Consider the following 23,599-nt stretch of genomic DNA (forward strand, 5'->3'; position numbering starts at 1 on the left):
TAGTCAACAAAAGGCAACTCTCACTTTTCGCAGTATATCATTCTGTTCCACATTGTGTATTTTTCCAGGGCTTATTTCTCCTTTTAAAGTATATTCAAAGAACTTCCCACTGATGTTGACCAACAGAGTGGAATAAGCCCTGTCTTCCTGAGAACAGCTGAAAGGTTTGTCATGACCACCGGCAGGAGGTATACCATATCTCAAGATTACTCCAACAATCAACCCTGAAAGACAAATAGGACCACAAGTTACATCCTACTGGGGCCATATAAGCTTTTACATGTTTTATTATTAAGAAGGATTTGTAATTGACTGATTACATTTTATATTCATTTTCGTGTTCTACACAAGAATAGGTATACAGATATTTTTCTCATCGTTGTAAGTACAACTATAATCACAGCATTGTGCAAAGCAAGCTTAATAGGTTCAGTGGGGCATCATTTTAGAACTGCAGCGCTGCCATATGTTGACATTTTAATTCCTATTTAGAAAATGAGGAAATTCTATTTATAAATAATCTCATGTCCATAAACATACTAGATTTTTTTCTAAAACATTATGCAGGGATTCATACCCTCTTTTTTGATTCAGTATATTGCAGTTTCTGATGACCACCAAACCATTCAGAAGTTCTGAAAGAAAACGTAAAATGTAAGCATTTGATCCTTAAAATGTCCTATCTTTATCTGATTTTTGCTTGAGCAATTCACTGGCCAAAACCCAAAACACACTGAGCAATTAAGCATCAATTTGGAAACTGAAGTGAATACATTTTTTTAGCATCTTGGGTTCTGCAACGATTCCAGCAACTAGCAGGTTGATTTGACAAGTTGCCAGCTTCAAAATGAATTCCACTTTTTAGTTTTAAAGAAGTATTGTAAGACAGGATTAAATAACCAGTTTGCTCACTTAAAGAGCCCTTAATCTAAGTTCAAATGTATATAGTTTTGTTATTTGGTACATTAAGTCTTCTCATCATGTTAAACATTCTGCCAAAGCCCTACACAGGAAGGGAAAGCAAAACAAATCTTATTATAGGTCTACATTTTGACTTGGATATATTTATACTGGGTGCAAGAGCGTTCAGAATACTTTCTGAATAGTTGCTTTTAAAACTTGATCACAAAAAAGCACCTGCAGAAGAAGCAAATAAAAGCAGAATAGTAGCATCTAAGCCAAAATACTTAATTCTGGGGGGAAAAAACCTGAACCGCAGATGAATATTTTGAACCTAGAATTTTTCTGTAATTATTGCTGGCATGCTGAAGCTAAGAATTTGAGCAGCAGGAGGAAAATGGTGCTAATCCTTAAGGCTGTGGTTATGAATGACTGAAGCGTGGGAGAATGAAAGTTAGAATCTGCACAGAAGTTCACTTCTGATCTGCTTTAGGGACTTGCTGATTGAACATATAAAGCCCTGTGGAATAATGGAACTCTACCTATTTTGACCTCATTTTGTCGTATTGGCAAGCATTCTTAAGGCAATCAACTGCCACTGTAAGAGACCATTTTAATTGCACACTTCCAACATGTGGGCTGGGTTTCTTGGTTAGTTAACTTTTCAAGGCCTATCTTCATAGGTGTTTTAGCAGAAGTGTGATTACATAATAAAGAACAAAGGCATCTCAGCCAATCAATCAATCAATCTCAGCCACTGGGAAACCCTATATATAGAGTGAAGGCAGCCTTTACTCTGCTCAAATAGCAGCCCTTTGGTGGCACAGGGGGTTTATCAGGATGGCAGTATTAGCTCAGCATGTCTCTGCAGCCCCTTTCACTTTCAGAAATGAACAGCTGAGGAGAAGGAATATCCTTTTGCTTCCAAACCCAACCAGTGCTTGAAAAGATAACATTTGTTATCTTGGCAGCACCTGAGGCTTTTTTCTGCTGAACTGACAGAAGAGATTGGCTTCTACACATAACCTGGCAGGTTTGTTCAAATTCATGGCCTCTCCTGTTCAACCGGTCTTTCTGTTTGTATTTGGTCTTCAATAGGGGAAGCAGAGGGAGGTAGGAAAAGTAGATGACAAGGACAACAGGATGATGCAATTCACAGAAGGGAATTAATCTTTCCAGTTGCTTGATATCCCTGTTTGCACCAAAGTAAACAGAAACCAATCAATGAGAACCTTGTTTCATTGTAAAAACATTTTTTAAAAAAAAGCATATCTAAAAAGGGACAATGTAAAAAACCGTGAACTATTAGGATTTTTTCCAAAGGAAAACAGGAAATATATTTCTGCAGGTTTTATTAAATAACCATCTTATAAAACTAATGATCCAAGTAAAAGAAGTAGAGAAAAAGAGAAGCATTTATTTATCTTCTTGTATTTTTACCCTGTCTTTCTTCTGGAGGCTGAAAGTGACACACCAGGATTCATCTTTGTAGTTTGTAAGTTATTGTTGCAACAACCCGATGAGGAAAAAGACAGTGACCAGCCCTCTGAATTTCATGGCTGAATGGCTTTAAAATTGTTTTTCTTTCTTTCTTTCTGGTAGTTGAACGCATTAATCACAAGGACAAAATTCTGAAAGACCTAAGCCAGGGAATTTATGCACTGCTTATCTAACAGGTGCCTGGTGCAAGCCATTGTGATGTCATCACCATACAAATGATGTAAATTCTGTAATTTGCACATATTAAATAATCCATGGCATTGTGTGATGTCATAATACCATCACTCCCACCTCCTCCCATTTGCAGGGGTTGATGTCTGTTACCACCTTTAAGTTTCACTTAGCCATCTTTACAATACTGTATATCATGCTCTTAAACCCACTTTCTTTTTCTACCAAAGTGAAAAACTTTCCTTTCCATAAGATGCCTAATTAAATCAACAGAGGGAGGTGTAAAGATGATGTCAATAAAAAAAAGGATCCATTGACTCAATCCATTTAAATTTCAGTTAAAATGGACTCACTAATGCACAGGGTTAAACTAATTAACTTGTGTAGTGGGAATACTTAAAGTGGTCCATTCATCTACCTTTCATATCTATTCAAAGCAAATTTGCTGGAAAAGACCCTACAGCTGAAAAAACAGAGCACTTGCTACAAAGACCTGGCAACACACATCATAACCTCCAAACATTATTGATGCCTTCTAACCATATGAGAAAGAGCCAGTGATATAACATAGCCTTGTTCCATATTTCCCAAATTGTATTTTTTTCCTTTAATTTGGTATGTGTGGTCAGAACTATTAAAGGAGATTTGACTGGTTTAATAACTGGTTTTGAAATAAACCTGTTATAGAACAGGACCATTGATCTCTAGTCAAGGAGAAACTATGTTTCTTCAACATACTAAAGCTATAATTTCCCTAATGACTACACACATTTCCACTCGAATGCCTCATTTTTTTTGAAGTATTCACAATCCGTGGATGCAATAAATATTTGCTTTTCTAGTTTTTTAAACATGGGTAATTTTTTTTTCTCAACTGCCTAAAAATAAACTTCAGGTCAGACCTGAGATCATTCCAAAACTAGAAAATAATTATTGCTGGTAGCATTGTTGTGCCTATGCTGGAGCAAAACCTAATACATGTCCAGTTTGATTAGCTAGGCTTCCTAACATTTTAATTGGGATGTAAATTGATTAATGAGAAGGGCTCAAGATCCTGAGCGTTCTTAAGGTACAACATAAAATGTTTCAGGGCAAAAGAGTATGATCGCAGGTTTATGAAACCCTCATTCTTTCAATAATATCACTGATATATTCTGTAGATGCCCAGCATTATGATGAGAGTTTGGCACATAACAGGGACTTCAAGTATATATTGGAGCATCAACAAACACCCAAAGCACATATATTTATTGTCAGATTCAATTACCAATGGCTTTCTAAAGAAAAATGCAAATAAACATTGTTCAAAAAAGTAAGCACCATGCCTATACTTTTTGGAGAACCAGCTTGTAGTAATTGTTAAAGGCCCTGAAATAGGAAACAGGTAGGTTTGACTTCTAGTTCTGTCTTAGGCACAAGTTCCTCTCTCTCAGCACTAGGAAAAAGGCAATGGCAACTACTTTCAAAAGTCTTGCCAAGAAAGCTGCATAAGTAGCTGCATTCCCACATTGCATTCGTCATAAAATGGTTAGCCTTGTTTTACATTGTACAAAAGCAGCCAATAATTACATGCTGACTAAATGCAAATGATCTCTAATCCGCTTTCAGGAAAGATCTAAGGTGCAGATAGTCCTTATGATCAGAATTGGGGACCAAAATTTCCATTGTTGTGATCATAAGTCAAAGTTGGTTTTACAATAATTTGTACAGTGGTAGTTAAGGGAATCACATGGTTCTTAGGTGTATTCAGCTTTCCCATGGGTTGTTGTGTTTTTTTTTTTGGTCAGAAATCAACAAAAAAAGATTGCAAATTGTGATCATGTGACCATAAAACAATGCAATCACTTGTAAATGCGAGCTGGTTGCCAAGGGTGGAACTGTGTTCATATGACCATGGGGGTGGAGCGATGCTCATCGCTGACCGTACAGGTTGTAAGTCACTTTTTCAAAGTTTGTTATAGTTTTGAACCATTGTTAACTAGTTGCAAATTGTGGACTACTTGTAGCTGGCATCGCATCGTCAGAGTACAAAACTTCAAGCCTAATTAAATTATTTTGTACCTGTGTGTGTAATTTATCATTGTCAAATTTATCACAATATTGATAACAACAAAATTGATATATCACAATGCAAACATTTTTGCATTTACAAAAAGATCAGATTTAGATCGATTTCATTATTTCCAAGAGTAGGATTCGCTACCAAAGCTGGATGCAATCATAGCATTTTATTTTTTAAAAAGTAATGAAACTTGGAATTTGCTGTCCACAGTGTCAGCTGCAATTTGAACTTTACTCCTGGTTTCCTCCAAGGCTTGGAACAACTCATTTTGTTCCCTATCAGCATTCATCTCTACAGCAACCTTCCTCTGAGATGGGTTAGGAAATCCATCAATGATTCATCCAATATCAAACAGGAGTCTTCTGTTTGCCCGGAGATTAAATCTGATGTCTCACATTTCAAACATTTAAATGATACCTGTCTTTATTAAAGACGGAACAAACCAATAAACCTTAAGAGGGACCTTATTCTCTTGAAGGCATTCTTCTAACTCAAACAGCAACTAAGAAAGATGAAAGAATTGTTAGGCTTTCTCTTTCTTCAAAAGCATGTATTTTAATTGCACGAATTGAATAAATAGCACATCCATTTATTTAGGTCAGGGGTGTCCAAACTTGGGAACTTTAAGACTTGTGGACTTCAACTCCCAGAATTCCCCAGCCAGCCGGCTGGGGAATTCTGGGAGTTGAAGTCCACAAGTCTTAAAGTTCTCAAGTTTGGACACCCCTGATTTAGGTATTTTTAGAAATGTAATACGGTAACTATTTTACAAAGCTCAATTTTATAGTGGAGAAAAAAGCCACAGAACAAGATAAATCCAATCTGAATCAAAGCACTGTAGAATTTAGTTAATATTATTTATACTACTTTCCTTTGGCTTGTCTTGACCACCAAATCCTCAGAGAATGAAAAACCCTAAATGCTGATATTTTTTTTACAATTGGGCAAGTTAGCCCTGAGTTGGAAATATTAATATATCAGAACTCACCTTTGTTCCCCATTATAAGGAATAAGTTAATTTAAGTTATTAGGTTAACAGTACTTTATCTGAAGAAAACTTCAAGCATTTCTTTATGTCTCAAATGCAGAATAATGTATAGAATATTTTAGTCAATACATTTTTTTTATTTGTGGGTAAACTTCTGACAAAAGATGCAAGATGCAATGTTTGAGTAGCACAACAGTCAGTGTCTCGAGATAGTCTTTGGCCTAAGTTCTATGACACCGAAACTATTGTTCTCACGAGGATGAAAAACTGAAGAAAAGTATGCCCAATCACAATGATCTTCTCTACAATATAATCTGAAATCCAGGTAAGTAGATATATGTAACTTGCTTAGGTTGTAATGATTTTATGTATGTATGTATGTATGTATGTATGTATGTATGTATGTATGTATGTATGGATTGATTGATTGTGTGACTGTTGCCTTCCTTTGTTGATCCCAATCTCTTATTTTCTCAGATTATCTCCTTTTCTAATCTATGGCAAGGGAGAGCAAATATGAATAGACCAGAAGAGAACAGGGTGGCCTCGTCCACTTTTGAGTTTGACCCTCTGAATCACCAACTGACAGTGGATCTCAGGAAAAAAAGGAAGATTTCCTTATCCTCGAATTAGAAAGTTTTAATAATTAAATCTTGGATCAAGTTTGAGTTCTGTCACACATACAAATTTCACTGTACAATCTCCACCTTCTACGAACATATGAAACCAGATCAAAAACCTTTGCCACCAACATCTAATTCTATAAAGTGATCCAGAAAGGTAGGTAGTTCTCGACTTACAATCACAATTGAGCCCCAGTTGATAAGCAACACAACTGTTGAGTTTTGCCCCATTGTACAACCTTTCTTGTCACAGTTGTTAAGTAAATCATTGCAGTTATTAAGTTAGTAACACGGTTGTTTAGTGAATCTTGACTTTGCTTGTCCGAAGTTCGCAAAAGATGATTACGTAATCCTGGGACACTGCAACTGCCATAAATGTGACTCGGTTGTCAAGCATCCAAAGGGATGCTGCAACAGTTCCAAGTGTGAAAAAGGGTCATAAGTAACTTTTTTCAGTGATGATGTAATTTTGAATGGTCACTAAATGAACTGTTGTAAGTTGAAGAATACCTGTACTATAAATCTCCTTCCCCACATTAATGTTCTCTTGCTTTTGGATTTTGCTTTCATCTAGAGCAGTGTTTCTCAAACTTGGCGACTTTAAGTCCTGTGGACTTCAACTCCCAGAATCCCCCAGCCAGCATAGCTGGCTGGGGAATTCTGGGAGTTGAAGTCCACAGGACTTAAAGTCGCCAAGTTTGAGAAACACTGATCTAGAGGTTCTGGGAGTTGTAGTTTCAATTGAAAGCACCTTTTTATTTTACGATTAAAATGACAAAAAAACTGGCACAAATGCAAATAGGACCTTGTGTGCTTGCAGCCTGATGTTGGACACAAATACATATACTGTACCACAGTGTCATAATGTTATGATGCAAGTTGCATCAGGCAAATTACCTCTTCCATTGCTTGAAGATCCCAACACACTTGGAGAGCACTAAAGTGGGGAAGGAAGGTTTACCTAGAATTTGTAGGACAGTGGCAGGAGAAGTAGTAAAGAAAATTCCTCAACTTTCTGGCCCAGGTTTTTTATATGAATCATGTTCCGTTGACTCTCAAGCATACCTTTTTAAAAACATTAACACCATAATATAATATTACTAATATTTTAATTACTCTAAAGTAATACTTAAGAAAGTCTGTCAAAATGGATTTGAGTCAGTGCCTTCTTCATTCTGTAAAAGCATAGCACTATAACAAAATATTTCACTGTCCAGTAATAAACTATCGGAAAGTATCTCAAGCATATCATTAATCTTCTTCGTACATCATGGAATACACATTTTCATCCATTTATATCTGTCAGTTTCAATCCCAACTTATGCAAAAGATTCAATAGTACAGAAACTTCTGGAGAGATGTTAAAAGCTGTCTATCCAAGGACAACAAAATGCAGAGATTCATTAATGTGTTAAGGATAGGTAACCTGAATACTGTCAATATAACTTACATAGAGTGCCTGTTCTGAAGGAATATGTCAATCACACTTACAAAGTGCTTTCGGCTTTCATTCATTCCATTATTATCTATTTAAAATAACACTGTTTCAATAGTATACATTCTATATTACAACTGTTGAACACCTGCTAAAACAACATATAGCATTTAACCACTCCTGGCATTGTATGTTTTATTACACAGTTGCTGGGACAGTTCATTCCATTATTTTAGTTTACATACAGAAGTCCAAAAGCTTCAGGTCAACCAGCTGCACAGTGCCCTATGGCTGGATTTACAATGGGAAGCCAAATTCAAAGGAGCAGATCATGCCTTAGAACAAGGTGCTGCATGTACAATACCCAGAGCACCTTCACCAAGCTGGTCTCAGTTTCTATAATTCTGAATTAAAGGTAAAGGTTCCCCTTGCCCATATGTACTAGTCGTTCCTGACTCTAGGGGGTCATCTCCATTTCAAAGCTGAAGAGCCAGTGCTGTCCAAAGATGTCTCCGTGGTCATGTGGCCAGTATGACTAAATGCCAAATGCGCATGGAGCGCTGTTACCTTCCCACCAAAGATGGTCCCTATTTTCCTACTTGCATTTTTATATGCTTTCAAACTGCTAGGTTGGCAGAAGCTGGGACAAGTAATGGCGCTAGGGATTCGAACCGCCGACCTTTCTGATCGACAAGCTCAGTGTCTTAGCCATTGAGCCACCTTGAGTTAGGAAACACATAAAAACTATCCGGCAAACTCTAAAGTAAGGATACGAGGCATAGTTCTTTTCTTTTTTTAAATGAAATGATGTATTCCTATCTGTTTTTCAGCTCCCCCAAACCAAAGTATGTCCCTTATCCATTAAAAGATTGCCCATTGCTGTCCTAGTATGTTGTACAAATTATGTTTTATTCATAGTTAATTATAGTTAAATCAAAATGGAAATCTAGTCTGCATTGCAGCAACTTGCCCTCAAACCATACACTGATTCAGAATATTGCCATGACTTAAGCATCCTATACCTTGATGGATTTAGTCAAATCAAACTGATGACCCTCACTGCATCTTGTGGCAATGGGTGAACTTTGTTCACCTACTGATGGTGGGAATGAGTTATCCTAAAGAACCAGACATAGTATTACATGTAGTCCTCCATTTATGATCCTAATGGAGCCTTTCAACTATTGTCACAAATCATACTGGTCATTAAACAAGGTACCAATGTGATTGTCTCGCTTAATGACCTCAATCCCAGCTCTCCCCACTGTAATTGTTAAGTGACCGTGTGGGTTGTTAAGTGGAGCATTGGGTGCCTCAGGGGTAGGGGAGGCCCTGAGACACCTAGCACAACCACAAGCTTGCACTATAGCATCTTGCCTACCTGGTCTAAGGTATGCAGTTTGTAATAGTCACTTTTTTGTAGCCAGATGCATTGTATAACAGTTCGTTTTTGTCCGTCCACCACCTCAAAGTACAATTTGCCAAATGGTGATCTTTTTTTTGCAAGGAAAATGACTATTGAATACCCCATTTAATAAATGAATGCACTACAAATTTTTGAAGACGTGATTTATGCCGTCTTGTCTCTTCACTTGCGAGGAACTTGGATTTCTTAAAATTGTTGCTACATATAGAATTGTGTGCACTGAGATGCCCACTCTGCTTACACCTTCTCCAAATACCCCTTCTAAGTGGGAAATTTCTCATTGGGCCAATAAATTGAAAACCGAGAGAATCTGTCTTCTACAGCAAGAGTTCTGACAGAAATTTTATCTGCTTCCACTTTGCTGATTAAGAATGAGACTGAAGGAGGAAATTACCTAAAATTTCTTTCCCAGTTGCTTGCAAGAAAAGTTAATGATGCATTTATTATTCTCTTTCATTGTCTTCCAGTTTGGACATCTGCTGAAAGGCCTAACTGCTCTATCACCATGTTCGTATATTTATGGTTTACATACAGTAAGTTTATATAGGTTGTTATTAGTCACCGACTAATCAAAGCTGACAGCAACGAAATCATAGAAAAATGTAAAGAAGTAGTACAAGATCAGAAGATGTGATGAGACCTGGCCAAAAGTCAGACACAACTGAATGGATATCATCATCATCATCATCATCATCATCATCATCATCATCACCATCATCATCATCACATACAGTTACAAGGACACAAGGCAAATTCTATTATTGCCAGTGATAGGCAGGAGAACAAATACTGCATTTCAAAACCTTTTCTTTTTTTCTCAACAACATATCCTAAATGCAGTCAATTATTTTAAGTTTATCAAATTGTCCAAGTATATTAGACTTCATCCTTACTGCATACGCAAGAGATTGTCAACTAAACATACAAACAACAAGACAATCCGTCTTTTCATGAATTGCCATTCTCTATGACTCCTACTCTTACTTCATCTTTTGCAGATGCTGTTCTCATCAATGGCTGCTTTCTTCTTCCACATGGTCAAACAGTGCTAACTGTAATTCCCAAAGGAAGCCTACACTTCAAAAAGCAGTATTCTGGAAATTATTCCCGCACTAGACTAATTTAAAATATCCAGAATTCTCTCTGGAAAAAGATAAATTGTAACTTTTATTAAAAGTCAAACAGAATCTAAAATTTCTGCATGCCAATACAGAACTAAATCCCTGGTTTCCCCTAGCCCTTCCCCCATGGCTCATCCATGTGTAGCAAATCCAGCACTGCCGAGATGTTTTGGGAAACACTGAGGTGTTTGGGTTGGTGAAATTTTACTCTCAGGGCAAATGGCCTTGAAGACGCTAGCACACCAGCACAAACCAGATTCCAAAATGCTCTGTTCTTCCTCAATTGTCAATTTCCCCCCTCCCAATTTCCCATAATAAGGCATACAGCTTTATTGCCCACTTGCTCCCCTTGCCATTCCCCGATTGATGGTAGAATGCCAGCAAGGTGCCAAGCCAAAGTTGGTGGATCTGACTGCATCACTTAGCAATGGCAATCCCTGAAGTCCCGGTTGCCATTGTTAACTCAATTGCACAGTAATTATGTGAGGCAACATCCTAGAGACTTCCCACAACCAAAACTAGTGAGATGCATAGAGATGCAGAGAAGTGTTAAGGAGGATGCATGAGGGTGAGCGGGATGTATGAGAGGTAGGGGTCAGGTGTAGGCATGTGGAACAGGCTCTGCAGGTTTGAGGAGGGTGTATAGAGGGATGTGAGTGGTTGACACAATTCAAGAACAGAAGGATTTGGAGGACAGTGAGTGGGTAGGGGAGAGCTATCCTAGTGACTTGCTGCATTCATTGCTGGCTTTCTTATTGACTTTCTTATTGCTTGGGGAAGCCAGAAGAGAAGATTACAAATGGTTATCACATGATTGTGGAGTTCTTGGCAACCCGTAGTAAGTGCAAATGGATTACCAAGCTCAGATCATGCTTATATGACCATTTAGGATACTAGGACAGTTCCATGTAACCACCATTTGTTCAGTATTGTCATAACTTGGAATGGTTCCTGGCCCAATGGTTGCAGGTTGAGTACTATCTGTAACAATCATTCTTAGTTGGGGTACACAAATCAAATGATGAGATAATACTGTTCATGTGAAAAAACATAATAGTGTATCCAGAAAATGGAACCATTCCTTGTCAGAAGTTTTTAAATTAAAAATCAGAGTTCACTTTGTACAACCAAGATGATTTAGGACCACCCAAAGATTATGGATTTTGTATAGCAGATCCCTGCATCGTGTCCCCAGCTGTACTGAAACTTTGCCCATCTTCAGAAACAAACAACATACTATGTATATGATATGAAATTTCCCCCAGAATTTCCCCCAGAAAAGCAAAACAGGAACAGGACACAGGTGTTTACAGTGGAGAAACGGTACAGATAGCTCTCCACTTACCAACATTTGTTTAATGATTATTTGAAGTTACAGCAATACTGAAACATTAATTTATGACCAGTTTTCACACTTACAATTGTTGCAGCATCGTCACTGGCCATGTGATCAAAATGTGTATGCTTAGCAACTATCATATATGACCGTTGCACTGCCCTGGGGTCATGTGATCACCATTTGCAACCTTCACAGGCAGCCTTTGACAAGCAAAATCAACGGAGGAAGCCAGATATGCTTAACAACTACATGACTCTCTTAACAAATGCACTGATTTGCTGAACAACTCGGCAAAACGTCATAAACTGAGGCAAACTCACTTAAGTTCCTTGTTTAGCAATAGAAATTTTGGGCTCAATTGCGGTCAGGTTGAAGGCTAGCTGTAAAAAGAAGGATGACACTTAATTTTTCCACTCAAACCCTCTCCTTACCAACGACTTCACTGAAAATTTTAGTTTTAAAAACAGAACAATCCGTAAGGCAGATAAGATATCCGGAGAGGGAAAGGTTAGGAAAAGAAAGAGGTTGCAAAGAAGAGATAACAGAGTGAGTGATTAAGTATCTCTCTTCTCACTCTCCACACGTCCCCTCCATAGGTCTTTCTACTTGATTTGGTCACTTCAAACAAAAACACAGGTTAAGAAACCTATTTTCCCAAGATCTTGGCACTGGTTTCTTTATTTGCTTCAGAGTTTACAGCTAGTCTATGTGCTGTCCTGCCCACTCGTGCACACACATAACAATGGTTTAGTAGGTTTATTAATATTTCCCAGCAATTCCCTTCACCAAAACCCCAGAACTGACCCAATTAAAAACTGTCCAGCCAAAAGTAGACCAATGCTAGTCCACAGAGCAATGGCCAATGAGTCCACAAGGCACTTGAAAGTATCCTAAATAAGACAAATCCACCAGGTAAAATTAAATCTACAACACAAGAGGATTCACGAGGCAAGAAAAATCCAGAGATCAAAAGGCATGTTCCAAAGTTAAGGCACCATGTCAGTCCAAAGCAAGGCAGGAATCACAGCGACCAGGAAAGACGCAGTTAGGAAATGAACATGTTGTCTCCATCATCGTCTCCATCAGTCTGTTGTGCTAAATAGCCAGCCTCTGGTAGAGCCCATCAAAAGGGACAGGCTGCCTTCTCATGAGCAATCAGGATGACCTTTGCTGCTCCTGCTTTTTGTCTGCCCTTGGATCAGTTGCAGAAGGCGGTTTATTTTCCTCATCACTGACCAGCTGCAGCTGTGTACTTTCTGCATCTGGAGCTTCAGGGCTGTCCTCCTGCAGCTGCTCTTCAGCCAAATCCTTCTCAGACAGCTTCTCATTGACCAACCCCCATCCTGATACACCTGTGACTGGTTCATCCTCCTCCGAACTGACATCTGGAGAGGTATCTGGGGATGTGTCCAGGGGAGTCATCGCGCTACACGCTAGAATTGATGGCCTTCAATATGGTGCAATGGAAATGCTTAAGACTAGAGGTTGAAATGGCATTTTATGGTAGCAACTTACCTTTGCCTTCTCCCTCCCCAAAAGGTAACGTTCTCAAAAATGTCCACAAAACTGAGACCTCAACATAACCTCCAAGTACTCAGTGACTGGCCAGCCCAAGCCAGCCCAGGATGCACTCTGCTGGCGACATCACACCCCTCAACAATAACCAATGTTCATAGCAATAAATGAAACTTCTGCGTTGTTATTCAATATGGCATATTTTCCTTTTAAAATACTCTTATTTTATGGACAAGCTATAAAATAAGAATATTAAGAGAAGTGAAAAAATACAATATTGGCGTAAAGGTTCAGACTTACCTAACCCCTATATGAAGCGTGCAAGTTTCTGCATTGGTATATTGTGAGTGTGATATCGCCAGCAAAGTGCATACTGAGGACCTGCAAGGAAGAGAAAAATGGAAACTATCAGTCCTGGTTGTGACTTTGAATCACATTTTGGGAAATAGATACATTTCTACACCATCCTCCTTTGGAACTCTGTAATGCATTTAACCATTAGCGTGTGCAATGCTCACATGCTAAATCCAAGTTATATTCATTAGGCTACTACAGGGGTGTCCAAACTTGGGAACTTTAAGACTTGTGGACTTCAACTCCCAGAATTCCCCAGCCAGCTATGCTATGCTGGCTGGGGAATTCTGGGAGTTGAAGTCCACAAGTCTTAAAGTTCCCAAGTTTGGACACCCCTGGGCTACTATGTAAACTCAAAAAAATAAAAAAATAAAAAAAATAAAAACAATCAATTGTTTAATACAGGTAGTCCTCAACTTATGGCTACAATTGAGCACCAAATTTTTGTTGTTCAGTGAGACCTTTCTTAAGTGAGTTTTGCCCCATTTTACTATCTTACTTGCCACAGTTGTTAAGTGAATCATTGAAGGTGTTAAGTTAGTAATATGGTTGTTAAGTGAATCTGGCTTCCCCATTGACTTTGTTTGTCACAAGTTCACAAAAGGGGATCACATGACCCTGGGACACTGCACTTGTCATAAATATGAACCAGTTGCCAAGCATCCAAATTTTGATCAAGTGACCATGGGGATGCTGCAATGGTTGTAACTGAAAAATAGTCATAAATCATTTTTTGAGTGGCGTTGTAAAGCTCAACAGTCACTAAACAAACTATTGTAGGTTGGGGACTACCTGGATTGTCACACAGGGAAGTAACGATATGAGTGTGCGCAAGTTAATCAGCTGCATCTGTGCACCGCTAATCAGAATGGCAATATTTTCTGCTTGAATTTCCATCAGCATAATAGTAATATCAGGGTTTGGTTGTTTGCAGACAAAAGTGTTACCATTTCTTCCTTAATAGCAACAAAAGGGAAAGGAAAGAACACTTCATATTTCTTCCTCCAGACAACCCTGACACTTCTTTCCAACTAATTTTTAGTTGGAAATTTTTTCTAATTTTTATAGCCTTCTGCAATTCTGAGATTTCAGCCTCTTTTTCATCAGGCCCTGTTTTATCTTCTATAGGCATTTACATTTAAAAGCTAGCACAGTTATCTTAACAAATTTCATGGTTTTCATGGAATTGAGCCAACTATTGTCCCAGTCTTCTCTATCAATCCTGAAAAAATAAATCATTTTTTGCCTTCAATCTTCTTCTTCCATTATTACTGTAAAAATATTTCCAATTCCCAGATGTAAAGCTTGTATCGTATTTTAAAGATGGGGACTGGGGTTACAGGGAGCTATTGAAGAAAACTGCAGAGTTTAAAATCTAAAAAGGAAAAAATATATAGAACTGAATACTTTTAATACCTTAAGTCTTTAACAAGTAAGAAGAGAACCTGATTTAGACATGGCACTAATCCATAACATGGTGCTTGGCTTTAGTTTAACACAAGATATGAGCCCATCCCCCACCAAAAACAATGGCTTAGGTGCCACAATGGGTGGGTGTGTATATCACATCAAGGCAAAACAAGCCAGAAGAGATTAACAGCACATTTTTAACAAGGTCAAGCTGCCAAATACACTAGAAAACAAGGAATTGTTTGAAGGTCTGCTCACAGTTTTTTCAAGCTGCCCTGGCCTTGTATAAGTACGTTTACTTTAAAAAAATTTTTTTTTGTTCAAATAAATAAATGAACACTCACGGCTGTTGAATCTGTGGTTTCTGCTGATCCCTTGTAATATAAAAGCAATTTTAAAATGCAGGGGCAAGCCACAGTAAATTTAACAAATTTATTCTATGCAGCACCTAATCGGCTGGCTGATCTAGAAAGCTGAATAGGATTCTGCCAGGATGAGAAAGCATCTGTAAAGTCCAAGGCTACAGGCTAAACTGTGCTTTTCAAACATGATAAAGAACAGAATGACCAACTATTTCTGTATGTTGCAAGCACACTGTTCAGTGATGCCCATGAAGTTACAGAAGTCAAGCTTAGTTTCACTGTTTGAATCATATATAGGATTATAACACATGGAACATTAAAAAATTCTGATTGCCAATTTTAAAAAAAACCCTTTTGGGGCCTCAACACCAAGAGTTCTTTGTCATTGTCACACTCAAGATACAGCCCAGAAAACACTACACAACAGAATACAACATTTCTCAAATCACCAAAATACCATGGCTTTAGACATTCATGTAGGTGAAAATGACCTATGACTTTCTGGACATTGCTGACCTACACTGACAGTAACTCCAAGAAGCATTTCACTGTAGAATTATAATGCTGCAACATTTAGAGGGCAAAAGATTTCCCCACACTGAAATGGAATTAGAGCTTGTCTTAGTCACCAAACGAGAAAAGACGACTGAGGAAAGACATTGTTGAACTCTTCCGGTATCTTAAATGGTTGTCCTATAGAGCAGGATTTCTCAACCTTGACAACTTTAACTTGTATGAACTTCAACTCCCACAATTCCTCAGTCAGCACCTTTTAAGTTGCTCATGTTGAGCAACACTGATACACAGTTAGTCCTTGACTTACAACTCTAACTGAGCCCATAATAACCATTGGTAAGCAAGACAGTTGTTAAAATGAGTTTTGCCTCATCTTACAACCTTTCTTGCTACAGTTGTTAAGTGATTCACTGAAGTCCTTAAGTTAGTAACACGATTAATTGAATCAGGCTTCCCCACTGACTTTGCTTGTCGCAAGATCACAAAAGTTGATCACATGACACACACCCCCCCTGGACACTGCAACCATCATAAACACATGGCAGTTGCCAAGTGACCGGATTCTGAACACGTGACCATGGGAAGGTTGCAATGATTATGTGACAAATGGTCATAGGTCACTTTATTCAGTGCTGCTGTAACTTTGAATGGTACTAAAGGAATAATTGTAAGCTGAGGACTATCTGTACAGGTTGCTTAATAACTGGTTGCTTAGTGACTGAAGTTATGACAGACCCCTCCCCCCCAGGTTGAATTTACAACCTGGTTATGGAGTTCTGACAGTGGAATGTGCACACATGTGCACACACAATTACAAGATTCCGTTTTGAGTGTTTGGCAACTAGCTCAATTTTACAACCAGTTGCAGTGTTCCATGGTCATGTGACCATGGTTAACAAAGTTCTTTTCCAAATTCCAGCCATTTTGGCTGGTTTTTAGTGAGGAGAAAAAACAATTATAGGAATGAACTTGCTTTATACACACCACATTTGCTTTCGGGCCACTGTGTTTGCTCTATGACTGCTGCAAAAAAAAGGTCATAAAAATGAATTGGTTACATAGATGCTTTGACTTATGACCATCATGACTTATGATGGAAATCCTGGGCTCCATTATGGTTGTTAAGTCAGCAACCATCTGTAGAAGAGCAGTTAACCTGTTTTCTATTGCAATATGTGACAGGACAAATGGGATGAAATTAAAAGGAAAGTATACCTGGGTTAGATATTTGGAGGATTTTTCTTACATTAGGAGCTATCAACTAGTGGAATCAGTTGCTTTCTGGAGTGATAGGTTCCTGTCACTGGAGATCTTCAAATAGAGTCTGGATAACTTTCCATTCCAAATGCTCTAGCAAATCCTATACTGAACAAGCAGATTAAAGTAACTCTGCAGTCTCTTCCTATTCTATAATTGTATGGAAAAGGGCGCACAAAGTTAGTTTAATTAAGTGAATGAGTCAATTTGAAGCCAAGTCATGAGCCTGTGATTCAGCATAGATTTATCATGCACATAAATACAACCTTCCAGTGGCCATCCAGTGGCCAAGAAAAGCAACCCACAATCTCGAGATCTGTTATCTGTCACAAACAGTGGGAAGAGGACACTAACTATATTTGAAGCTTCAAATCATAATCATTGTACATTTATGCTACAGTGAAAGCTAGATATTTTGATACTGATATCGTAGTCTATCATATAACTCCGGGATCTCCAACCTCAGCCATTTGAAGACTAGTGGACTTCAATTCCCAGAATTCCTCAGCCAGCAAAGCTGGCTGAGGAATTCTGGGAGTTGAAGTCCACAAGTCTTCAAGTGGCCGAGGTTGGAGACCCCTGATATAACTGATAACAGCTAAAGAATTAACTCCAGCTGACCTAGATATTATTTTACAGGGGAAGGCTGAATTAGTTTCTTGTTCTACCATGGACACAAAACTTAAGGGCACCTGCTCACATTCTTTCCTGGTTTTATTGTCAATTTAGGTTGAAGCACCTCAGGACAAAACATGTTTTTGTTTATTTAATTTAAAAGTACAATATACTCTGAAGGCATTACTTAAACAAAGGGAACATTGCTCTGTTTTACAATCCTCTCTTTATGAAAATATAAAGCACCTGCCAATTTTCTTGATTTTATAACCATAAAAGTTTAACAAAAAAGATGTTAGAAAAGACAGTATAATAAGATAGTGTTATAATTGTGAAGCAAACTCCAATAATTTTTTTAAAAATCAGTACAGATATAGACTAAAACCCACAAAGGTTAAATATATAGCCTAGTAATAGCTATCTGTGCATTCTATAAATATTACCTATTAATTTCAAAACTTCTTGCGTAGAATAAAACCTATGTATTGCCTTCTAAACTAGGCCTGCATAGCACGGGACCCTCAAAGAAGCCTTTTGATGCCTATCACTCTTTTTAAAAAACTCAATTTGCTGCCACTAAATATCACTGCTGCCAAGCACGATCTTCCACTGCTCCAAAAGACACACTGCCAAGCACATCCAATGCCTCCAGGACTTACCAGTGCTGCAAGCTCCAGTGCTGCCATTATTGTGTTAGCCACCAAAACAGCTGATCTGTGTGACAGGTAATCCTTTGCAGCCCACTGCTATTTTTAAAAATGTCAAAGTGGCCCTTTCTCCTTTACTAGCTGTGCAGCTGTGTTGCAGATTATTCTAATCAGATCCCAGAAGAGCAGCCTCTCTAAAAAATGGACAAAAAGGCAATTTTAAGAAGGTCCCCAATCTTCATGGAGGAGAAAAAAAAGTTTATTATTTGTGATTGCTCACTATAGGAAGTCTGTATAATGAAGCAATCACCTTGAGGACTAGGATCATGTTCACCCTCAGCCCTAAAATATCAATGGGAGACACTGGTCCAGTTATACTCAATCCAGCCACATGATGATCATGATGGAAAATGGATTCCTACATATGCCCTCTGACCTCATGAGGAAAAATGGGATATAAATCCAGTGCATGAATAATTTAATTAAGCTGTTTCCTACAAAGTTGTACACATGAAGCCAGAAAAACAAGAGATGAAAATGGTAAATAATAAAAGGAAAAGTATTGCTGAGCTCATGGTGCTTATTTCTGAAACAGCTAGGCAGGATTATACCAGGTTCTGATCTGTTTTTCAAGATCTGCAGGGATCTGGGGCATTAAAAAAAGCAGCTCCAGTATCACACAGTAATGCAGCAAGGAACAAGTGACTAAGGAGAGAGTCAAAACTGAGAAACCTCAGAAGAGGAAAATTCCGTAACTTTTCAAGCAGTTAACTTTTAAGAAGGCACCAAGTAGCCATTGGAAAAGAAACATGTTTTTCTGCTCTGGGTAAACATCCATTGGTAGATCTTTACCAGAATATGCGTCTGTATCAGAGAAAGTTAAACAGAGACCGTTGCCAATTTTTAGGTCTTTTTCCTCCTATGCCAGCTACCAACATTAAACACAAATCTTAAAAGGTGACCCAAATTTGAAAATACTGCAAATAAGGCTTGAAAAGCACAAATCATCACAAGGTTACATGCTGTCACTGTATACAATCCTCTGCACCACTCATTAATCAAATCTGGCGGGCACTGAACTGATCACAAGCCTGTGCTACATCAGATGGCAGGAACAAATAAATCCCTGGTCTCATTTTTACTTTGTTGTGCATCCCGAAACCCCTTGAAGGCTACACTGTTCTTTTGGTTGCCTAATCACTCACAATGGACTTATGATACAATGTGTAATCTTTCCTAGTATAAGCATAATCTTTATTGTCATTGTACTTAAATACAGCAAAATTGGTTATCTAGTATCTAGAACTAGTAACTAGTTACTAGTACTAATAACTAGTATCTAGTTCCAGTACAATCAGAGAGGGAAAAACAGCACTAAAAGCCAAAGATTAACACATAAACACACAGCTGGTTGATCGGGAAAAAGGTATCTCCATTTAAAGGTTTGTTTCACCTTCTACAAATTTCAAGGTATCAATAACAACAAAAAAAGTTCAATGTGTATGGTACAGAAATAAGGTACATGGTAGTCAAAAGTAGCATATCACAAGCCATAATTCAAATATTAACTATAGGGCACTGACCACAATTTCCACCCCATATCTTTATTTGTTCCATTAATGAACAACCGTCATGAAAGGACTTGAAAATTTAATATATATTTTAGAATACTATAACACATCTCTAAGATGATTATTTAACTAGTAACAGCATCCAAAAAGGTACAGTTCATATTACTTTTTATTATGTAAAAAGAAAGAATGATGATCCTTTGATATAATATAAAATGCATATCACAAGAAAGAAACAATAGAATATCCATTGAGAGAGCTCCCTTTACCACCTTTCACACATTGGAAGAGGGGGGAAACGACACCCAATAACGACAGCAAAAATCATGCCATTGAGTTTTCTTGAGCAAAAGAACATCTGGTAATACCCAAATTTTAGGATATTCTACCCTCTTCTCAAGCCTGTAAGAGGACCAAATATTGAACAGGAGCTTACTGCGATTGATGCAGCAAGTGAATTAAATGAATTGTAGCAGAAAGGTGTGGAGAGAAGAGTTTAATCTCCCAAGTAAAGATGGAGAGGAAAATCATGTGACCATGAGAAAACGTTTATCCTCCCTGCAGAATATTTATCTCCATTAATCTTCCTAATACAGACAGATAAAATATTTGTGGGAGTAACGAAGCAAAAGATGCAAGAGATTCTGTTGCCCCCCCCCCCTTGTTAGAGATCATATTGCCAGTTCCTATTTAAAGGCCAAGGCAAGGCGGCCACACAGCAGGTAGAACTGGAAAATATTCATCCTGAAATTAATACCGATGTGTTTGAAAAGTCATCAGTGAAGAATGAAGCCACACCAAGTGTTTGGGGGAGGAAGGGAGGAAGAGGAGTGACCGTGAACCGGCATTTCAGACGCACTCGCAAAAAAAAAAAACCCTCCACTTTGTCATTTGTTCCCTGCGATCTGTCAAATAAGCCAAAAGGGGAAAAGGCTTTCCAGAGACACAGAGAGACGTGCGCACATGTATTTAGATGCCCGCCCAGCATTTATTACTTTCAAATGCAAAACTGGTACCGGTCCTGAAGAACCGGTCTGCAGCAGCGGGAATGTCCAGACGCCTGCGACTCACCGTAGATCATGGCCAGGCCGGTCTCATGGAGGAAGCGGACCCGGCGATGCTTGAAAAGCCAGATGGTGAGAATAGTCAGGGTGAGGAGGAGAATGAACGTCAGGAGGCTCACGCTGTCTTGCCGGTGGCTCTCCTCCGCTTCTTTCTCCGTGGTGATCTCCTCCATGGCGCTGCTGCTGCTGCTCCGTTCTCCCAGGCACAGCCCGGGGACTGGGCAGAGGACGAGAAGCAGGAGCCGCAGACGCGCCATGGCAGGCTCCCCTGGAGCACCGCCGCTCGTGCCCGCCTGCGTCCTCTCGGCGCGCCGAGCTTCCTGCCAGCAGCCACTGCAGCAGCCGGGCGGGCTCCGCTCGGGCGACGGTGCTGGGCGCTCAGGCAGGCGCATATGACTCCGGCAGGCAGAATCGCCCAACTCCACCCCTCGGCGTCGCAGCTCCGGTATTAAGTTTGCCGAGAGGCGCTCTCCCGCCTCGTTTCTTAAAGGCTGGCCACGCTTAGAGCAGCGCGCCGCCTTCGCCCCCTCCCTCCCGTTGCACAGGGGCGGGGTCTATGCTTGCAGCAGAAAGAGGCGATAGAGTGGGCTGCACCATTGCAGGCTGCGGGAGGGGTGGATCGCTCTCCTGGGTGCTCTCCTTTATTCAAAGCGATATTGAAAAGCTAGCGCAAGGCGAGTCCGAGGAAGGGCTCTTCGATCGTTGCACCGCTCGCTGGAATTGCATAGAGAATTGTAGTCGCGTTTCAAAAGAGAATGCCCCGACCAAACCTTCACATTACGAGACTGTTCGACCCCTCTCTTATTCGGCTGAGGGAGCTCTGTTAGTTCGGAATAAACTGGCTGCGAGTGAGATTCGTCTTCGCTTGCTACTCCGGAGGGCATTCTGCTCTTGCGGCTTTTGCCCTCTTTCCCCAATTCCAAGGGAAAAGTAAAAAACGCGGATGAACCAGGAAATTACGGCAGGCCAATTTGGTACTGTTAGTAACCCAGCCTCAAACCGAGGTCCTAAAACAAAGTTGATCATCTCCAGTTCTTCTGCTCGATGACTTCAGTTTGCATGACCTAGTTACAAGTTAGCGAACCAAGCTGAAACTCATTTCATTGCGTGTTCATCCAATCTATGTGCTCAATTATGACTTGGAAAGTAGTTCAAACCCAGAATATTGTGGAAAACCATGGTTTATTCTGGGCAAGCAAGTTGTGTGAATGCAATTATGATTGTATTAGTGGCTGCGACTGATAGGAGTCCCCACTGGGCACAAGATTGTCCCTTCTGCACACACATTTACTTGGGAGTAGGCAATATTTAAGACTTATATAAACGGGGTTTTGCTGCATAGATTTGTGTACTGCAGTCCTTAAAGAAAGTCTCTGCTTCACTAAGTCTCTTCAAAGTAGGGTACTGGGAAATTTTCTAATTTGTTTTTCAGGTGCATTATTTTCACATAAAAATATATTTAAAGCAAAGTAAAATTTAAAACACTAGTAAAAGAAAGCTCAGAACTGTGTTAGTTGGAAACATGCAGAACAAGTCTTCATCCTGCAGTGGATAGACAATGGCTAAAATGATGATTAAATGCTTACATAACTACTTCAAATTAACATTGTAAATAAAATTATTCAAAACAGCAATCCCTTGAAAATTAAATATAAACAATGCTAACTGCACATAAAATACCTTAAGTTTTCTCCTAATACCAACTGTGATGCGAAGGTTTGGTTCCACTACTGGTATCAGCTTCAGTCTTGATCTACCAGTTAAGAATAATTATGCTCAGAGGATATAATTACCAAGAGTTTTGCTATAATAATTATCAGACATCTAAACACTCAAAAGTATTAGACAAATGGAAAATATTTTTCATAGTACACTCCTTTTATTGCAATTCTGAGACAAGTATCATTGAGTCTGCTTTCTGGTAAGTGTACATAGAACCACAATTAAGTAAATTTAGCTAGTTCAGATTTAGGTTTTTTTTTTCCCATGTCATCATTTTAAACTTCTTGATTATTTTGTATTATCTTCAACTGGGCTAATTAATTCCTCAGATACTTTTTTTTTTAGAAGAAGAATGTTTACTTCCCTGTCTGTTGAAAACAGTCATATTAACCAGGAATAAATGTCAATTCAACTCCTTGACAAGAAGCCATTGCTAGAGGTAACATTTTTCTATTTTCAGGGAAAGTTATTGGGTAGGAGGTTGCACAATAGCTTCAGAGGATCCTGGATGAAACTGATTATCTAGACCCATTTCAGTTTATTTCAGGCCTGGGTATGGGACTCAAATAGCATTGGTTGTATGTTTGAATGACCACTAGCATGAGTGGGATAGGAGTAACACTTCCATCCTTATTCTCCTTGACTTCTCAGTGGCTTTTGATACCGTGGCATCTTTTTCAAACCATGGCATGCTTTTGAACCAGGGAATTGGGAATGAGTAGCACTGTATTGTGTATACTGTATATTGTGTTGTTTTTTCCTGCTTTCTCTGGGGTTGTTTCCAATCAATGTTGATTGGGAATGAGAGGTCCTCTGCCTGGTGGAGAGTTTTTAAGGTTTGATACTCTTTCCACTCCTGTTCAACATCTACATCACAGGTGTCAAACTCGCTGCATCACATTGCCATCATGTGATGTTTTTTGATGTTTTTTCCCCTTTGCGGAACTGGGGTGGGCATGGCCGGCATGTGACGCATCCAGCCCGCAGGCTGCCAGTTTAAC

At 39.0% G+C, this 23,599-nt stretch overlaps 1 protein-coding gene across 2 annotated transcripts in view; it reads right to left on the reverse strand.

Moving 5' to 3' along the window:
• SLC9A7 (solute carrier family 9 member A7) overlaps positions 1-21,386 on the reverse strand; it is a 69,522-nt gene extending 48,136 nt beyond the window's left edge. Inside the window, exons 1-2 of one of the 2 annotated variants that reach the window (XM_081949528.1) lie at positions 20,884-21,386; positions 25-224 (exon numbers count right to left, since the gene is read on the reverse strand). In XM_081949528.1, the coding sequence (XP_081805654.1) occupies positions 25-224; positions 20,884-21,268 (585 nt within the window). In that variant the 5' untranslated portion in view covers positions 21,269-21,386. The remainder of the gene's footprint in view (positions 1-24; positions 225-20,883) is intronic. The other variant, XM_081949527.1, reaches the window with a different exon arrangement.
• Positions 21,387-23,599: the final 2,213 nt, after the last annotated feature.

The sequence above is a fragment of the Natrix helvetica genome (genome assembly GCF_964273705.1).
Source record: "Natrix helvetica genome assembly, chromosome: 3".
In the NCBI taxonomy this organism is placed as follows: domain Eukaryota; kingdom Metazoa; phylum Chordata; class Lepidosauria; order Squamata; family Natricidae; genus Natrix; species Natrix helvetica.